Below are 16,746 nucleotides of genomic sequence, written 5' to 3' on the forward strand. Positions count from 1 at the left end.
TTTTTTGGTTGCAGCCGTCGTTGTTTGGCGGGTCCGGGCTGGGGATTCGAACCCGCCACCCTAGGTGTACGTGGCTGGCGTCTCCCATGAATCTTAAATGTTCTTAATGACATCTAGAATGGTGAATCCTTTCCAAAAGATTTTCAGTGACTTTGCCCAGATCTGTCAGAAGAAACACTATCAGTGCCGTTTATAACCTCACAAAATACATTTCTTACATAATTAGATTTAAAAGTCAAAATGACTCCACAATCCATGGGCTGCAGAATGTATGTTGCAGGCACGAAGAGTGTATTCTCCTCATACGCCTCCATCAGACTCTTTGGTTACTAGGTGCATTGTCAGTGAGCGGTAATATTGTAAAAGGAATCTAATTCTGGACAGTTGTTCTCAACAGCTGGCTTAAAATATTTACTAAACCATCCTATAAACAGAAGTGCTATCATTTAGACTTTGTTTTTCCATTTGTAGAACACAAGGCAAAGTAGATTTAGCACAGTTCTTAAGAGTCCTGGGATTTTCAAATGGTAAACGGCATGGCTTCCACTTAAATTTATTCGCTACATTAATACCTAACAAAGTCAGCCAGTCCTTTGATGTTTTGAAGCCTGGAGTTGACTTTTTCTCTCAAGCTATGAATGTCCTGGATGGCTACTGCTTCTATTGGTTCATCTACATTAAACATTGTTCTTCAGTGTAGGCACCTTCCTCAAGCATCTTAACTAGACCTGCTGGATAACTTGCTGTAGCTTCAGCATCACCACTCACTATTTCACTGTGCGGTTTTATGTTACGAAGACAGCTTCTTTCTCTACGCCTCAGGAATCAACCTGCGTTAGCCTCCAGCTTTTCCTTTGAAACTCTCTCACCTCTCTAGATTTTATAGAGTTGAAGAAAGTTAGGGCCTTTTAGGCTGTAGTTTAAGGGACTTTTGTGCCTGATTTGATCCTCTATCCAGACCACACAAACTTTCTCAGGAAGGCTGTTTCTCTTATCATTCATGTGATCCTTGGAGTAGCATTTTCAATTTCCTTCAAGAACTTTGTCTGCATTCACAATTTGGCTGTTTGGCACAAGAAGCTTAGTTTTTGGCCTTTCTTGGCTTTTGACATGCCTTCTTCACTAAGCTTAATCATTTCTAGCTTTTGAGTTAAAGTGACAGATGTACAACGCTTCCTTTCATCAATTCAACACTTAGAGACCACTGTAGGGTTTTTAATTATTGTTTCAGTATTACTGTGTCTCAGGGAATAGGGAGGCCCAACAAAAGGGAGAGAGACAAGGAATGGCCTATTAGTGGAGCGGGCAGAACACACAGAATCTTTATCAGTTGAGTTCACTGTCTTACATGGTGTGGTTCCTGGTGCCCCAAGACAATTACAAGAGTGACGTTAGCAATCACTGATCACAGATTACCATAACAGGTATAATGAGAGGATTCAAAATATTCCAAGAATTACCAAATGTGACAGAGAGACTCCCAAGTAAACACATGCTACTGGGAAAATGGTACCAATAGACTTGCTGGAGGCAGGGTTGTTACAGACCCTCAATTTATATAAAATGTGGTATCTTCAAGGCTGCATAAAGTGCAGTAAAAGGAGGTGGGCCTGTATTTGGTGCTTTCTGACATACAACTTCTAAAATTTTGGAGCTCCAAAGTGATGTCTTTTTGTATGCTAATGAACTGACCAGTGGCTGGCAGCCCCTGGGTAGCTTCAGGATGGGGGCAAGTCACAAGATAGACCAAGGCAGAATAAAAGGGTTGGTAGTTTTCAGCTCCACTATCCCCAGTCCCCTGGGAAGGGAGAGGGGTTGAAGGTTTAGTTGGCCAGTGATTTAATCAACTTGCCTGTGTAATGGAGCTTCCATAAAAACCCAGAGGACCAGGGTCAAAGTGCTTCCAGGGTATGGAAACTTTCCCTCATGCTTTGTTCCATGTATTAATCTGTATTCTTTGACATATCCTTTACAATAAAACTGGTAGATCTAAGTAAAGTGTTTCCCTGAGTGCTGTGTGCCCTTCTAGCAAATTAATTGAACACAGGAAGAAGTCATGCAAGCCCTGATTTATATAGTTGGTCAGTCAGAAGTGTGGGTGAAACAATCTGGGCTTAGAGTTGTGGGAAGTAGAAGATAGTCCTGTGGGACTCTGATGCTGTTTCCAGGTAGGGTCAGAAATGAATTAAATTAGAGGACACTCAGCTGGCATCCACTGAGAATTTATTGCCTGCTTAGTGTGTGGGGAAACCCCCACACATTTGTCACAGATGTATACTGTGTTGTGAGAGTACAGTGGGAGAAACTTTGTTTTTCACTATATCCTCACACCAGGGATAGAGATCTCCATACTCAGACTTTCGTGAATACACTTGTCCTATTTTGGTCTTTTCTCCAAGGTCACTTTAGATGCATGCAGTAAACTTGTAAAGGCTGTTAGATGGATTTAAAATAGATAATACTATAACTGATAGGTAAGGTTCTACATTATAACAATAAGATAGGTCTTCCCTGAATAAGGTTTTATAGTCCATAACCATTTTAATTAGTTTTAATAATACATATAATTAACAGTGAGCTTAAACTAAAAACTATGCTCTCCATACACTATCTGCCAATGTACCTTCTAGATCTCTTAAGAACTGAATGAATTTCTCCTCATTCCTTCCATGCACGGAAATTGAGAGGCTTATTTGGGAGCACCTGATGTGTTTTCATTTAATTAAGTTTTCTGTATGTTTCTGCAAGTATCTTCATGATCAGTACCCAAGCCATTCTTTCTGGAAGCATTATGGTGACCAGTATTTTTTATTTTAGTTTTCTCATAAGATTCACATTGAAAATATGTGTGAAGTAAAGAATATCTACCTTCAGGAAGAATTTAGAATTTTAAAGAAAAAGTCTTTGACTTTTCCAAGAGAAGATGATAAGTCAGTTACATCTGATAAGGGTAAGTAATGAAATAAAATATATAACCCTTTAATTAAAAGGAAAACTGTTTAATGTTGCCAAATTATATATAAAAATAACTTCAAATTTCCATATAAAAATTAAACATGAAAAGTAAAAATAAAACCATAATTTAATAAGTCTAGTCACTAAGATTTCTAATACATATAGAGATCTTAACAGGGTTCATAATGTTTTGACCATGAAGAAGAATATCCTACAGATCAATACAGAACAGAAACCTGAACCTCGCAGAGGTGAGATGACTTCTCCAGAATCAGACTGAACATGTATATATGTTTGGGACTCAGATGCACATCTCTTAACTCCTATTCCACACCTACTATGAGAACTACCACCTTTTTTTTTTAAATTGAAACAGTCTCCCTCTATTGCCCAACCTAGAGTACTATGGCCTCAGCCTAACTCATAACAACCTGAAACTCCTGGGCACAAGCAGTCCTCCTACATTAGCTTCCTGAGTAGCAGGGACTGTAGGTGCGCACCACCATGCCCAATTTTTCTAATTTTAGCCGAGATGGGGGTCTTACTTTTTCTCAGGCTGGTCTCGAGCTCCTGAGCTCAAGGGATCTTCCTGTTTTGGCCTCCCAGAGTGTTAAAAGAACTGTCATCTTTTAAAGAAATATGCTTAGCCACCAGTGTATAAAATTTTCCATTGTTCTTAATTCTGTGAATTTTTCACAGGAAAAGGGAATGTTAGAGTTCGAATATGAATAATGAAGGAAAAAAAAATTAAAAAGTGTAAGAGCCTGATGTGTTGACTCATGCCTGTCATCATAACGCTCTGGGAGGCCAAGGAGAGTAGATTCCTTGAGCTCAGGAGTTGGAGACCAGCCTGAACAAGAGTGAGACTCAGACTCTGCCTCTAAAAAGGTGCCTGTAGTCACACCAACTCTGGAGGCTGAGGCAGGAGGGTCACTTGAGCCCAAGAGTTTGAGGTTGCTGTGAGCTATGACAGTATGGCACTCTACCCAGGGTGACAGTGAGACTCTTGTCTAAATTTTTAAAAAAAAGTGAATATAACCTAGTTGGACTAAATGTTAAGTGAAATGTAAAGTATTAATAACAATTTTTGAAGAATTTAGAGGGTTATTATCAATTTTAATTTACTTCGTTAAAATTTATGTCCACATTTGAAGTAAAAACATTTTAGAATACCATAGTCTTTAAATATACCTTAAACAAGGAGATGATGTTGATTGCATTAAAATTATTTTAGCAGATATGCCTTATAAAAATTATTAAAGGGTAGTACTGTAAAGTCATTTCTTGCTTTTTTACTTTGTTTCTACTCATGTATTCACATAATGCTATGGACATTTGGTAATGATCACATTTGAGAATGAAATTTTTGTTGTGTTTTTTTTTTTAAGAGATGTGGCCGGTGTATGTAGAATTGACGAATGAAAAGATCTATGGCTGTGATTTCATTGTCAGTGCTACAGGAGTTACACCAAACATAGAACCTTTTCTCCATGGCAACAGTGTAAGTGAAATTATTTGTCCAGCTATGAATATTTTTAAAGTAGTCTTTATGAAGATCTCTGATTTTTAAGCATGATTAATTATTCATTATTTTAGTACAAAACGGTAACTTAAGACAGTAGTAAACAATTTGGCTTATATTCAAGTCTTGATTTACAGTATCCTTTACTGCTTAAATACTGAAACTGTTACCATCCCAGCATAACTGTTATTACTAATCTAAGGCTTGGTAAGAGTCTGATATTAGCTATGAATTCTCTAAGGTATATTTCCTTTTTTTTTTTTTTTTTTTGAAAGAGTCTCACCATGTCGCCCTCAGTAGAGTGCTGTCGCATCACAGCTCACAGCAACCTCAAACTTCTGGGCTTAAGCGATTCTGTTGCCTCAGCCTCCCAGTAGCTGGGACTACAGGCACCCACCACAATGCCCAGCTATTTTTTGTTGCAGTTATCATTGTTGTTTAGCTGGCCCAGGCCAGGTTTGAACCCACCAGCCTCAGTGTACATGGCTGGTGCCGTAACCACTGCACTACCGGCGCTGAACCCAAAGGTGTATTTTCTAAAGAAACCATCTTGTATTCTTCACTGTTTAGCATTTGAAACTTCATAAAAACAGAGGAATGTTTTTGTAATTATTGGTGGAGAAGTGATATGATTATTAAGTATTTTTGATGTTGAAATTCTAAGAATTTTATGAGTCTAAGTATAAATTTGATCCCTGGAAATTCAGGTTAAGTGTTTAAACTTTATAGCTGTTTTTCAGTTTCTCATTAAAGATCAATAATAAATATCTTAGGTATAAAATATTTGATTTGTTTTTTTACTTTAGAATGAAAATCTTACTTTTCATTTTTCTTACCACCATGCTTATGAAGAACATTGTTTAGTTTGACCTAGGGGAAGACGGTGGCCTGAAAGTGGATGACCACATGCGTACATCCCTTCCTGACGTCTACGCGGCAGGGGACATCTGTAGTGCATCCTGGCAGCCTAGCCCAGTCTGGCAGCAGGTGAGCAGACAGATGTGAGCGATCACATGTTTTCTTCAGTTTGAAAAAAAAAGTAGGTGCTACCAACAAATCCAGCTTTTTCCAACCTTTCTGCCACAGAATTGTTTTATGAGACTTAAAAAAAAAAAACTAGGATTTTTTTCCTTTTTACTAAGTTATATAGTGGTAGAGTGGGATATCTTTTAATTTAAAAGAAATTATGGGCTATTCCTGTTTAATTCCCATATGCGTATCAGCACTGTCAAGTAGAATTTCCTTGATGATGGAAATGTTTTATAATTCTGCACTATCCAGTCAAATGTCACACTAGCCATGTGTCATGTGAGTAGCTGAAAATGTGACTAATGTAGCAAAGGAACTGAATTTTTAACTATTAATTTTTCATTAAATTTAAATAGTTACACATATTTAGTGGCTGCCATATTGGACAGCACAGGTTTAGATTAAAAAGATACTGAAATAATAAATCAATAAATTATACAGACCAAACATTCTATACCTGGATGACCCTGTTCTGTCCTATGGTAATTATTACTGAAAAATGTTCCTATAGAGAAGAACTTTCCTCAGCCTTAACAACTTGGAACTGCATCTAGACTCCCCCTGGCATGTAAGCATTGCCTGCCGTCCTTCTAATGGTACAACAAAAATACTAGAGGATAAAGACAATGACCAGAGGTGAGGCTGTCTCAGGAAGGGCAGAGGCCTAGGTAGATACACTTATCTTGGCTACGACTAGCTTCCCAGTTAGGGGTATTATTCATGCCGATTAACTATGGAGTACAAAGTAGTAGAAGAACCAAATGTATTTTGAATTTGTAGCTTCATCATTTTGTATTTTTACAGACAGCAGAGATATCAGGAAATAAAAATGTGTTTGCAATTAATAGTTGGACTTTATGGGAATTCTTTTTAACATTTTAAAACCCTCTAGAATAAATTATTTCTGTAATGTGTATTATAATCTGATGCAGGGAAGAAATATCCAAAACTAAACAGGTATCCGTCATTTTGAGTAAATCCATTATAATTAGACCCTACTTCTTAATTAATTAGCACCCAACTAGGATGCATTAGCAATTTATTTTTACATAGTCCAAGATGCAAACTTGCTGCAGGCCAGTTCTGTTAGCTGTTCTCAAGTTGTTACTATGCTCACTTTATTCTGCTTCTTTGCCATAGACTGCCTTTCACATCATCAAATCTATCTTGTTTACAGAGAGGGGACTAAATAAAAACATCATCACTTCAACTAGAAATGCTCAAAGCTCATGTCCACGATTACGGCATTTTTGCACAAAAGACAGCATTGGGTACATATACACACACACAGGGGTGGAAGAAGACTAATTGCTTCTTATAGTCTAAGCTATTGAATTTTCCTAACAGCCATGGGGTAGGTGGTGTTATGTTCATTTCAGGTGAAGAAACTAAAGCTCAGAAAACCTTAATATGCAGAAGAGTTGATATTCAGATCCACTGGGACTCCCAAAGCCAGTAATGTCTTATACAGAGAAGCCCAAAACTTTGTAGACATAAAATAAAAATACAACAGAGGGGAAATTAATGCTACTATGGGGAAAAATCTAAATGATTTGCCAGAATCAGTTTCTGAAATCTAATAAGGTATCTTGGGGCTGGGCACCAACTGGTCTGACCATTGCAGTAATTATGCAGTGGGCCTTAATTAGTTAATGCTTAAAAATGCAGGTGACTAGAAAACAGAACAATTTTTTTAGTGATAGTTTAGCATCTCTATTACGATGACAGACTTCGAAGAGGGGACTGGTTAGTTAAAATGTGTTTCTCACCTGGTGTAACTTAAAATATTTTCATGCTATTTAATAGAAATTATATTAAAACATATGATGTGAGTCAATCTTTCAATTTTAGATGTAGTAATTTAGATAGAATTCAAAAATTCCAAAACCAGTCTGATTAGGGTGCACTGGTGGCTAACTTTTATAGCAAAAATGATAGTGTCAAACACGTAACCCCTCTAAGAGAATTTACAAAGCAAAATGGTAACATTTTTCAAATAATGATCATGAGAAATGCTAGTGTATGACATGTTTTCATTATTTCAGATGCGGCTGTGGACTCAAGCCAGACAGATGGGATGGTATGCAGCAAAGTGTATGGCTGCAGCCAGTTTAGGAGAATCAATTGACATGGATTTCAGCTTTGAATTGTTTGCTCACGTAACAAAATTTTTTAACTATAAGGTAAGATAGATATAACTCTCATAGATCATCTAAGTTTCTCACTGGAATACAAATTTGGATGGTTTTAATCTTTATAAAACAATGATATTTTTTCATATTATGCAAATAAAATACCTGATAGTACTGCGGATCTTAGTTAGGAATTAAGGTGTGAGGATCATCTGATAATTATTACCAAACTTATCACTATTGTATTTTATAGATGAGAAAAAAAAATCTCCCTCCAGTATTTGTTCTCTGTTGTGCAGTTCTAACTTTTACTTGAGATTCATCCTTTCTGTATGAGAGGAACTAACAGCTGTTATACTCAAGAATAAGCTTAGGTGTTATCCCATACTTGTTATTTTATTTAATCCTTTTTATGTTACCCTGCAGCAAGCTTTTTCTTCCTAATTTACAGATAAGGAGAAACTTTCACAAGGCTTAGGGAAATTAAGTACTGTGTTTATGAAAGATCTGTTCATTTCCATATTAAATCTTTAAACACTGACTCTAGGCTAATGTAACCTGTATCTTATTACACATATTTATATGTTCTCTAGATATTTTTAATGTTATTTTTAACCTGTAGAATTGCATGCCATTCTAGTGTTTCTTTGGACCCCTCCACAATAACCCTTTTTAGCTGTAAAATTTTGTTGAATAATTTTTCTGCTGGCTATTCTAGCATGACACAGAATAACAACACATCATGTTTTCTTTTTGGCACTCACAAGAATAACTTTTTTATCCCTATATTTAGGTTGTATTGCTGGGAAAATACAATGCACAGGGCTTAGGTTCAGATCATGAATTAATGCTGAGATGCACCAAAGGACAAGAATATATCAAAGTGGTCATGCAGAATGGGCGGATGATGGGAGCTGTCTTAATTGGTGAAACGGATTTAGAAGAAACCTTTGAAAACTTGATTTTAAACCAAATGAATCTTTCACAATATGGAGAAGATCTGCTAGATCCAAATATTGATATAGAAGATTATTTTGACTAAGAAGAAAATGCCTTCAAGAATCACACGAGTGTCCAAATGAGACGAGAAAAATCACAAGTAAATGAAAGGAATGACTGAACTCAGTTCATGACCACAACGACATTAAGAGGACAGAGGTGATAATGATGTTAGTGAAAAGTATAAAAAAATTAAAGCCTACCAGTTCAGATCATTTATTCATAGATGTATTTTCTAATACAAAAGTGACCATTTATAAATTATATAGTAAGTCTTCAGTTATCCATTTCTGTTTGAAACTTAAAACATGTTCACCTGTGATTTCGCTTTGGAGCAAATTTAGCTAAGTTATCTACTTAACCAAAATGTCCCCTACTATAGCATTTTTCCAACCTTTTAAGGCACCAGGGACTGGTTTCATGGAAGACAGTTTTTCCACAGACTTAAGGAGCAGATTTGTTAGGAGGTGGAGCTCAGGCAGTGATGCCAGCAAAGATTGTTGGCTAGCTTGCTTCTGGTAGATGAGAGCCATTCTTTGTGAAATGTCAAAATAGGATTGGGTTTTCAGAAATCTTGTAGTATTTTACTCTATTAAATAGAGATGCAACAGTGTCTCATTTGCTGGTATTTGTATTGATGCCTTCTTGTTTTTATGCTGTTTCTGAAATTGGTTTTATAACACATTATCTACATTATATAGCTTCAGATATTACTCATTTAATGATGAGCTTCTGTCAGTATATAGTATTGCTATAAAAAAGATAGTTATATCCAAAAAAAGCAACTAAGTATATTAAAGCATAAAGAACTTAATGATGTGAACTTATTCTCAAGGATTTTACATAAAAATTATTTTTCCCTTGTCTCATGCTGTAAAATTAGCTAATTCATGATCTCCAATTTTCAAGTTCTCAAAATCTCAAATCTCCAGAGATAAGTTCTGAAAATATAGCTCTGTATGTATAAGATAGCAATGACACTGTTTTTAAAAGTGATTAACTACAAAAATAATGGTGTAAACATGCAAAAACTATTCTTTTCTTGGGAAGTAATAGTAATGCTCATTTCAGGCATCATCGATTTTTCTTTTCTTAGCCCCTGTATTCTTAGAACCAGAGTGCTGAAGCATGTTTGCAGCCTTCTTCTGGAAGTTACCTGAATTTTTTTCTTCCTTTTTATCAGGTTGTTCAGAGTGACTGGTTTGAGATGCTTCAACCTACAAAAACAATAACAAAACACCCTAATAAAAACTCAGTCAGTTTTCTCATAAGATTAATAATTTCAAAACATTCCTTCAGTATCAGTTAATTCTTTAAGTATCCAAGGGTCTAGTTTTTTATCTCCAAATTTCTACTCAAATGGAAGTTCTATAGTGAATAAAAGGAACTATACCATCAGAAAAGCTCTAAAAAACGCCCAAAGTATCTTATACACTTGGCAGCCTTTTGCAGACTTGATAGTGCTTGGTTTATAACAGTGGTTTTCAACCTCTGGAGTAGCACAGACAGACTTCTCAACCAGTAATGATTACAACTAATACCAAGAGGGGAGGGTCCACCACAAACTCAGACATTCAAATGGACTCCTCATATTCCAAGAGACCAGAAAACCCCTTGTCTATGTGAAAAGGCTAGTCTAAATTTTTTCACTATCTCCACAGAAAATGTTTCTCTTTTCTATACCCAGAATCGAAGTGTTCAGCTAGATCTAGAGAAGTACTACAGGAAAGCATCCCATAGTCTTTAATACATATTTTTAAATACATACAACAGAAAGTTAATAGGTAGTTACCCTGAAACAGTTCTGGGTGGGCTTTACTTGCATAGTAATAACATGGGCCTCACTGTTCAGAAGATTGGCTTTAGGTCCTATTTTCAGATACGAAATGGTGGCATACGCTGTAAAACTGTAGTCTTCTCTGCAGAAGATAAAGGCCAACAATCAGAAAGGAGTGTTCCGAAATTTACCAAAGAAATAACAATGTGTGAAATAATTTTAAATAACACTAATTTGAAATAATACAACTTGTAAGAATGCAAATACAATGTTCATAGAAAGTATTTTGGTTTGGTTCCTTTTTGACTTACACTATCACAGTTTATTAGGTATTTTCTATAGCATTAAAAAGTTCATGTGAACCCATTTATTCTGCTGCAATTGAAGAAGAAACAATCATAAAGGAAACTTGAATGGACAAGAAAAGGGTTTGTATATACTTAAGATACTGCTGTAGAAGAAAGTGTGCAATGATTTTCTCCAGGTCTTCACGAGGAAGTGTGGGAGGAACAACACCTCCTACTCTCAGTTTTGCTGCACCCTTTCCCATCCAAGAATCAATCAGCTTCAATGGAGTGAGTTTTTCATTCATTTCCTCTGCCTGCTTCAGGATCTTGATTAGATCTCTGCAATACTGTGTTACATTTTTTCTTTCAAATGCTACAAATGAAAGAGACATGGTTATAAGCAATTGGTATTTAGAAATGAGGGCAAAGATAAGATATCCTAAGTAGTTAAACTGGTTTAAAACTAGTTATCAGCATGAACCACCCTAAAACCTGAATTGTTTTTAACGTATTCTGAATTAAGACTAAGCTACTCCTCAAATCTCTGTCACTAGACCAAGTTATAGTTTCTGTAACACATTGTGGGGTTTACAGTGATGTGGAGGAAACAAACACCTGGTTATTACAAGGCTCGCCATATGCTCTAAGAATCATTAGATATACTTATTTAAGTTACCAAGAGGTGTGCTTAGTAACCAGTCTATTCCTCATACTTACTTATCTGATTCACACTTATTAAGCAAAGTCCTGAAACTAGTGTGAGTTCCTGATACTTTGATTTAGCAACAAGGGTGTCCTAGACAGATATCCCCAATTACTAATTAAGAGTAACACTCTGATTTATACATCTGATTCTTGTTAATTTGGTCAGCATAAGATAGTCTGATAAATTCTTAAGTTTATTTAGCTGCAAAGCTAAAAACATACTGGCTAAAAATATACTGGCTGGCCTCTATCCACCAATGCATCAGAACTCAGGTCTTCCATGAGGAGCTAGCTACTCCAGCTCTTCAGATATAATACATACATATGGGGTAGAAAAAAGTTAAAAGACAGTGCTGAAAGACTGGTTAATTTCTTATGAATAGGCAACCATTATCTGGATCAAAAATGATTCACTATAATTTCTATTTTGCTCTAAATTTTCTTCCCAATCAGTGACTATAAGGTATTCAGCATCGGTTTTCAACCTGTGGGTCATGACCACAGGAACTGTATTAAAGGGTTGCAGCATTAGGAAGGTTGAGAACCGCTGTATTAGAGCTTATTATAAGGTAAGCCTTTTCTTATATAATGGCATTTCTATTCAGAGGAATTAGTTTATTTCATTACTTTAAAATGTCATATCCTCAAAATAGCAATAAAAAATGTATGCAAACACATGATGTTTCCTTTTATTTACCTTTGTTTCAAAACTTTGTGTTGGTATTTTTGACCCTGGAAAACTATTCACACTTCATTAAATCTTTTAAGTCCATTTCGGGGTATACTTCCCTCACAAATAATGATTTTTCAGTCAACAACAGACCACATATGGTCCCATGAGATGATAAAACCATATTTTTACAGTACCTTTTTTAGTACTTCTCATCATGTTACAGTTGCCTACAATATTCAGTATAGTAACATACCGTACAGGTTTGTAGGCTAGGTGCTATAGCCTCTGTGACATCCAAGGTGTGTTAGGCCATACCATCTAGGTTCTTATCAGTTTGCACAAGGACAAAATCACCAATTGACAAATTTCTAAAACTATATCCCTGTAGATAAATTACGTACAACTGTATTAACCTATACAGGTTTTTAATAATGAACTCACAAGTATCTTTACAGCAGTTATCACACATTTTGTTACATGCGTCTGAGTTCCATACTTCATCAAAATGTTGAGCTATCAACACACGGCGACATCTGCAAACACATTTAGAGACAAATTATTTATTAAATGACCTAATGTAGTTTAAAAAAAATTCCAATTTCAGAATTCACTTAAATTAGTTTCCTTCTGCTGCCATATTATTACCATTAAATCAGTGGTATAAAACAAATTTATTATCTTATTACATTTCTATAGTTCAGAAGGCTAATATAGGTCAAACTGGGTCAAAATCACTGAGAGCTGACTGGATTTCTTCTGGAGGTTCCAGGAGAGAACTGCCCTTGCCTTTCCCAGTTTCTAGAGGCTGCGTGCATTCCTTGGCCCAGGTCCCCTTCCTTCATTTCATTGTCAAAGTCAACAGCTGGGTTGAGCCCTTCCCACGTCACATTAATATGACCATTTATGTCTCCCTCTTCCTTTAAGGACCCATCAACACTGGGCCCACCTGATAAGCCAAAATACACTCCTAAATTCCATCTGCAATTTTACTTCCCTTTGCCATACAAGGTAAAATATTCACAGGTTCCAAGGGTTAGGATGTGGACTTCTTTTGCGGGGGACATTCTGCCTACCATACAAGATTTTGTTTCCATATATTCTTGTAAACACTGCTTAAGAAATTTGAGTTTCCTTTTTAAATTCACTATTTTAACTATTAGGAGAATATTATATTCCTAACAATAAAGCAGTTTCTCATGTTTCAGAGTATTTGAGTCTAAACACCAGTGTATGCTTCATGAGAGTCTATTTCGCCTTTGTTTTTGAGTCAAGGTCTCACTGTTACTCAGGCTGGAGTGCAATGGCATCATCATAGCTCTCTACAACCTCAAACTCCAGGGCTCAATCCTTCTGTCTCAGCCTTCCACATACCTGGGACTACAGGCGCGTACAACCACACCCAACTAATTTTTAAATATTGGGGTCTTAACATGTTTCCCAGGCTGATCTTGAACTCCTGGCCTCAAGCGATCCTCCCACCTCCATCTCCTAAAGTGCTAAGATTATTGGCATGAGCCACCATGCCCAGCCTCTATTGGCCTTTTAAAGAAATATTTTTTTTAACATTATGGTAGCATCTGCTGGGAAGAAAGACCACTATCACTGTCTAGTTACTACTAAAGAAATATATTTTTTAAAACATTATGGTAGCATCTACTTGGAAGAAAGACCACTATCACTGTCTAGTTACTACTAAAGGGCAGCATTTCTGAGCCCTTCTTATGTGACAAGCAGTAAGAGTACAAAGAGGACTCAGATTAAGAAGCTATCTGGTCAAATTAAAGCCACCTAAGTAGATTTAAACCTATTTCTTAAGGGAGAACTTTACTCAATTATTACAGATGGTAGGATGGCATGTTACTGAGCTTGACACTCAAAATGCCTATCATATGTCTTTTTAAAATTATTAAAAGCATGTATGTAGCTGTATACCAGTGCCAGAGAAAAAAGGGTTCAACTCCTATCACTGTGTATTAGAACCTTCAATAAAAAAAATAGCTTTGAGGATAAGCCCAAAGACACAGCATCTTTACCTGGATTAAGGCAGGTTATCCAGATTCCTAGACTGGTCCCTACTCTCAGACATCTGCTTTTACAGACGTACATTTTGGTGTTATACTAATATTTTTAGTAAGTACACAAAGTAACAACAATTTCATATGTGTTTGGCCTTAATTGGCAAAAGTTAAAAAAAGGTACATGGCTTACTTGCTTATGTTTTGACAGTATGATACCATCTCATAAAGCTTCTGCTGTCCCACATTCTCCATCACCACCATTGAACTTACTCTGAATATATCTCCAAAGCCATAGTACAAAATACAGTCAGCTTTCATGTCATCTCGACCTATGGTGTGAAAAATCTTCAAATTAGATCATTACTTTAAAAATTCAAAATATATAAAAATAACATGTAAAATTAAATTAGCTCTCAATGCTTCATACTGCATCTAGAAATTTTAGAGATGTGGATGTCAATCTGTAACAGCTGTCCTCAAATTTTTTTAAAATTACTAGAGACATATTAATAATCTACCTTTATTAAGTTAAAAATATGTCTATAAATAATCAAGTTATGGATTTGAAACCACTAAAAATTCAGGAGACAAAGATGAACATCAAATTAGCACACAGAATAAGAAACAATTCATGGCAATAGAACATAAGTGGAATTGTTTCATATGTAAGTATGAAACTCCTAAGATTTCATTATTCTATTCAAAAAAGAAGATTAAAAATACAGAATTACCAAACATCTATAATGCATTTTCTGGAAAAAGTTTCTGAAAAATTGCTTCTAGATTTGAGTTCTACATACCTGCACGTCCGCTCTCTTGGTAATAATTTTCCATGGATTTACTCATTGAATGATGAATAACAAACCTCACATCTGGCTTATCAATTCCCATACCAAATGCAACTGTTGCCACCACGACCTAAAATATTTTAACATTTTATCAGTTAATTAAATGAAGGTAAAATATTTTTAAAGGTATAACTAGGCTTCTATTGATGATAGATACTTAACCTGAAGCTCATTGGCTGCCCAACTTCTATGAACCCTGGTCTTGTCTTCTGGCTCCATATTGGCGTGGTAAGCCCCTGCATTAATTCCCAAGCTCTGTAAACTACCTGTAACTTGTTCAGAGTCCTTCTGGGAAAAACAATATATGATTCCTGCAGTAAAATATATCCAATTGTTAGATATATATGGTAAATTCCTGGAAGATAATTTTCAACACACACACATTCAAGAGGCTGATTAATATATTACACAGAGGTAGAAAGAATTTAAGTCCAAAAGTTCAAGGTCCTGGCCAAATACTGACATCTTGTTATAATGTAAGGTTTGATAATCAGCTTGCTTTAGAGCAGACATGAGCCCCGAGCCACCAGGTTTGTTCCCATTACCTATTTTCTTTCCTTAACTTTATCTCACACCACACAGTATTTCTCAAACTGATGTCCATAAGGTATTAACAAGTGTGCTGTGTGTCGTGAAAAACAAGTTTCAAGTTCAAATGAGTTTGGGGAACTCAGTAATAGGCTTCTCTATTTTCAGGCTGGCCAGAGCTTCTAATGTGTTAACACACCCTATGACTCACCCGTCAGGATAAATAGCTGCAGCCTTTCTCAAAATTATTTGACCCTGGGACTTCTTTTGTCCAGGACATTACTCATTGTAATTGACTCATTGACTCATTACTATCTCCTAAAAAATCTATGGAACAGTTTGAAATGCTACTTTTACACAAACTGTGCTTCAATAGCACCTGTCTGATCATGAATTGTGGAACTCGTGTGTATATACTCAATCTATGCTTAACTGAATTAGGTCTTTAGTGTTCCCTATACTGTAATGGACTATATTATACATCCCATTAGAACATCAGTTGCTTAACCCTCTGTCTCGTACACGTGTGGTCCCTAACCCCTGGGCTATGGACTGGGGTTGGGGAGTGCAGGTGTATAAGACCAGTCCATGGCCTATTAGGAACTGGGCAGCACAGTGCGAGATGAATGGTTGGCGGGCAAAAGAGCTGAAGCTCCATCTGTATTTACAGTTGTTCCCCATCACTCACATCACCACCTGAGCGCTGCCTCATGTCCAATCCTCCCACAACCCCCAGAAAAACTGTCTTCCATGAAATTGGTCCCTGATGCCAAAAAGTTTGAACTGAAAGTTTGAACACTTACTAAGTATGCACTGTTGACAATTACCATTAAGTCATTCGAAAGCAATTAAGTATAAATAAGCAAAAAATAAATCAGACTTATTATCTGTGGTATAAGAAAATGTCATAGTTTCTCAAGATCACCAAGTGAATTAATTTTATTACAACATTTTCTAGTAACTTCTGTCATACATTAATGTTTTTAGTGTTATTATCTATCTAATTTTCAGGGTAATATAGGTTATTTTTTTGAAAGTTATCTCTGAGTCTGCAAAGTTAGTTTTTTGTATTACCTGATTGCCCCTTGTATCTCCCGTTAATGAGCTTTACAATATCCTCAATGAAATCTTCAGTGTTTGAGGGCTTCTGCCGAACCTAATAAAAAGTTAACTTATTAAAAAGTAAATGAATCAGCACCATCCAAGTATCCATCTAGGTGACAACTTTCCAGGTGTGGTTCTTTCATTAGCACAGTGCTGTTTGGTTTTTTTG

At 36.1% G+C, this 16,746-nt stretch overlaps 2 protein-coding genes across 3 annotated transcripts in view; one reads left to right on the forward strand and one right to left on the reverse strand.

Moving 5' to 3' along the window:
- Nucleotides 1-8,757, forward strand: part of PYROXD1 (pyridine nucleotide-disulphide oxidoreductase domain 1) — a 26,499-nt gene extending 17,742 nt beyond the window's left edge. For both annotated transcript variants that reach the window (XM_003792447.3, XM_023514717.1), the window contains exons 8-12: nt 2,818-2,950; nt 4,344-4,456; nt 5,342-5,464; nt 7,552-7,689; nt 8,432-8,757. In XM_003792447.3, the coding sequence (XP_003792495.1) occupies nt 2,818-2,950; nt 4,344-4,456; nt 5,342-5,464; nt 7,552-7,689; nt 8,432-8,680 (756 nt within the window). In that variant the 3' untranslated portion in view covers nt 8,681-8,757. The remainder of the gene's footprint in view (nt 1-2,817; nt 2,951-4,343; nt 4,457-5,341; nt 5,465-7,551; nt 7,690-8,431) is intronic.
- Nucleotides 8,758-9,646: 889 nt separating this feature from the next.
- The window catches only part of RECQL (RecQ like helicase), a 28,064-nt gene continuing 20,964 nt past the window's right edge, over nt 9,647-16,746 (reverse strand). The window contains exons 8-15 of the mRNA XM_003792448.3: nt 16,548-16,629; nt 15,108-15,256; nt 14,898-15,015; nt 14,288-14,426; nt 12,521-12,612; nt 10,855-11,074; nt 10,430-10,556; nt 9,647-9,854 (exon numbers count right to left, since the gene is read on the reverse strand). Of these exons, the coding sequence (XP_003792496.1) occupies nt 9,705-9,854; nt 10,430-10,556; nt 10,855-11,074; nt 12,521-12,612; nt 14,288-14,426; nt 14,898-15,015; nt 15,108-15,256; nt 16,548-16,629 (1,077 nt within the window). The 3' untranslated portion in view covers nt 9,647-9,704. The remainder of the gene's footprint in view (nt 9,855-10,429; nt 10,557-10,854; nt 11,075-12,520; nt 12,613-14,287; nt 14,427-14,897; nt 15,016-15,107; nt 15,257-16,547; nt 16,630-16,746) is intronic.

The sequence above is a fragment of the Otolemur garnettii genome, unplaced genomic scaffold, assembly GCF_000181295.1.
Source record: "Otolemur garnettii isolate 467f Iridium unplaced genomic scaffold, OtoGar3 scaffold00057, whole genome shotgun sequence".
Taxonomy (NCBI): Eukaryota; Metazoa; Chordata; class Mammalia; order Primates; family Galagidae; genus Otolemur; species Otolemur garnettii.